Raw genomic sequence first — 2,500 nt, 5'->3', positions numbered from 1 at the left:
ATGGAGTCCTGTCAGAGGGAGAGGAGAGGGGCCATTAAGCACTCAAAGAGCTGAGGTACGGTGTGAGCCGAACTGTCGGCCCCTCAGATCCTCCTGCCTGGGACTTTTAGTTGTTCCAGAAAGTAAACTGTCAACTAGTATAGGGGTGACCGATAATTTGCAGTTTAGAACAGCCTTCCTTATACCATCAGTAGCTGTTTTCAAATCTAGTCTAAAGACCCACTTATATAAAATTGCTTTCCTTAAATAGTGAATGATTCCACTAATTTTTTTGCTTTTATCATTATTATCATTTCTGTTTGTTTATTTTGTCTTGGGTACTATACTGTATACTTTTCCTATTTTCTTTTTTTATATTTAGTTAAGTTTGTGTTTGATAGTTTGTAGTTTGCTAGTTTACTATTTTATCATTATTATTATTATTATTATTATTATTATTATTATCATTACTATTGTTTTGTTTTTTTCTTTGTTTTGTTTGTTTGTCTGTAGAGCACTTTGTGCTTTGTGCTTGAAAAGTGCTATATAAATACATTTTATTATTATCATTATTATATTTTTATATATTTTATTATTTTGACTGTTGTAACAGGACAATCATATTACAAGGGCTGAACATTGTGTTGTGGGCTATATTGATATTTATTATCATGTCTGCCATTCCTTACTTTGATAATGAAGTCTATAGAATTTCCCATGTTGAAGGTGCTGTGAATTGTGCCTTTTGAAATGGCGTTGTACCGCATTTGACTTTGGGTGTGTTGTGGCGTTGTACCGCATTTGACTTTGGGTGTGTTGTGGCATTGTACCGCATTTGACTTTGGGTGTGTTGTGGTGTTGTACCGCATTTGACTTTGGGTGTGTTGTGGTGTTGTACCGCATTTGACTTTGGGTGTGTTGTGGTGTTGTACCGCATTTGACTTTGGGTGTGTTGTGGTGTTGTACCGCATTTGACTTTGGGTGTGTTTCTATATTCCCCTCTAGTCACAGCAGCTCCCCAGTTCAGGCAGGATTATCTAGAGTACTTCAGCTCTGACAGCCCCTGTAATCCTTTGCATAGTGTGTGTGGGCATGAGGGTGTGTGTGTGTGTGTGCATGAGGGTGTGTGTGTGTGTGTGTGTGTGCATGAGGGTGTGTGTGTGTGTGTGTGTGTGTGCACATACCTGTGAGTGCATTCTATGTGTGATTGAATATGCATTGGTATGCGTGCATCCAAGCGTGCATTTGATTGTGTGTGTGTATCTTTGTGTGTGTGTGTGTGTGTGTGTGTGTGAATCTTTTGACACATTCACCCAAGCGTTCATGAATGTGTGGTTGTGTATATGAGGGACAGTGAGAGTGAGAGAGGGAAAGAGAGAGAATAAACGACAGCAAGAAAGAGAAGCGTAGTCCCCGCCCCCCCCTTCTCTCTCTCCCTCTCTCTCTCTCCCTCCCTCTTTCTCTCTCTCCCTCTTTCTCTCTCTCCCTCTCTTCTCACATACTGACAAGGGCTGACTGCCCAGAGAGATTTATGTGCCTGTGTGTGTGTGTGTGTGTGTGTGTGTGTGTGTTATGCAGGGACTTTCCACTGGACCACTCCTGCATAAAGGTGAGACATCTCGGGCTCCTGCTTTGAGTGGACGCTTAATGGAGCAGCCGTGGCGGACCAGGGAGGTGAAGATGGACGTAGTGATGTCATCGTCACGGAGATAAGGTCACTGTCACTTGCTTGTGTACATACTTAAAAGGGGCTCGTATCCTGGCAACAGCCCAATAGTGAAAGGCAAAGCCCCCGTGACCTACATCTGGGGCCGCATGTCCAAACAGGGGGACAGGGCTTCACATTCACGTCCAAACAGGGGGACAGGGCTTCAAATGCGGGTCCACATGGCACGAGTACCAAATGGGGGGACATCACATTTTACATTTTATTTGGTTTTTCATTAAAGACTATGTGTGGAGGCCTAACATGCCATTAAGTGAGGCTTTGAAATGCAAATCTGACCTTTGCATGTGTGTGTGTGTGCCTGTGCATTCATGATTGTGTATGGGTGTGCATGTATGGGTGTGTGTGTATATGCATTTATTAAGCATTTATGCATGTGTGTGTGTGTGTGTGTGTCTGCATGTGCATGTGCATGTGCATGTGTATGTGTGTTTATGAACATGAGAATAAGTGTGTGTTTGTGTGTGTGCCATCTCGTTGAAGTTAAGGAGCATGCTTAGGAAGGCAAATGTGTGTATATGTGTGTGTGTGTGTGTGTGTGTGTGTGTGTGTGTGTGTGTGTGTGTGTGTGTGTCCCACCTTGTTGAAGTTACTGCCTGCTCAACCGTTTGGTAGAGCACACTTTAAGACACCATATCTTACCAAAACATCCAACTGTTTTGAATTTAAACATATGGAGCCATATCTACCACTTGAGTACTACATGTTAAGCACAACATATTTGCTCAGTACCTCTGTAATGTCAAAGGCCACACCTTCTCATCATACGCGATTTAAGAAATTAATTTACGCGAT

At 42.4% G+C, this 2,500-nt stretch overlaps 1 protein-coding gene across 1 annotated transcript in view; it reads right to left on the bottom strand.

Moving 5' to 3' along the window:
- dnah5l (dynein, axonemal, heavy chain 5 like) overlaps positions 1-2,500 on the bottom strand; it is a 122,549-nt gene that overhangs the window by 37,986 nt on the left and 82,063 nt on the right. The window contains exon 59 of the mRNA XM_076291401.1: positions 1-8. This exon is cut by the window's left edge and continues 160 nt beyond it. Within this exon, the coding sequence (XP_076147516.1) occupies positions 1-8 (8 nt within the window). The remainder of the gene's footprint in view (positions 9-2,500) is intronic.

The sequence above is a fragment of the Alosa pseudoharengus genome, unplaced genomic scaffold, assembly GCF_046254945.1.
Source record: "Alosa pseudoharengus isolate Yale_2024_CS ecotype anadromous, Long Island Sound unplaced genomic scaffold, YU_APseudo_1.1 YU_APseudo_1.1_scf_18, whole genome shotgun sequence".
Taxonomy (NCBI): Eukaryota; Metazoa; Chordata; class Actinopteri; order Clupeiformes; family Clupeidae; genus Alosa; species Alosa pseudoharengus.
Note: the sequence above shows the minus strand (reverse complement) of the source record. Positions and strands in the feature narration are given on the sequence as shown.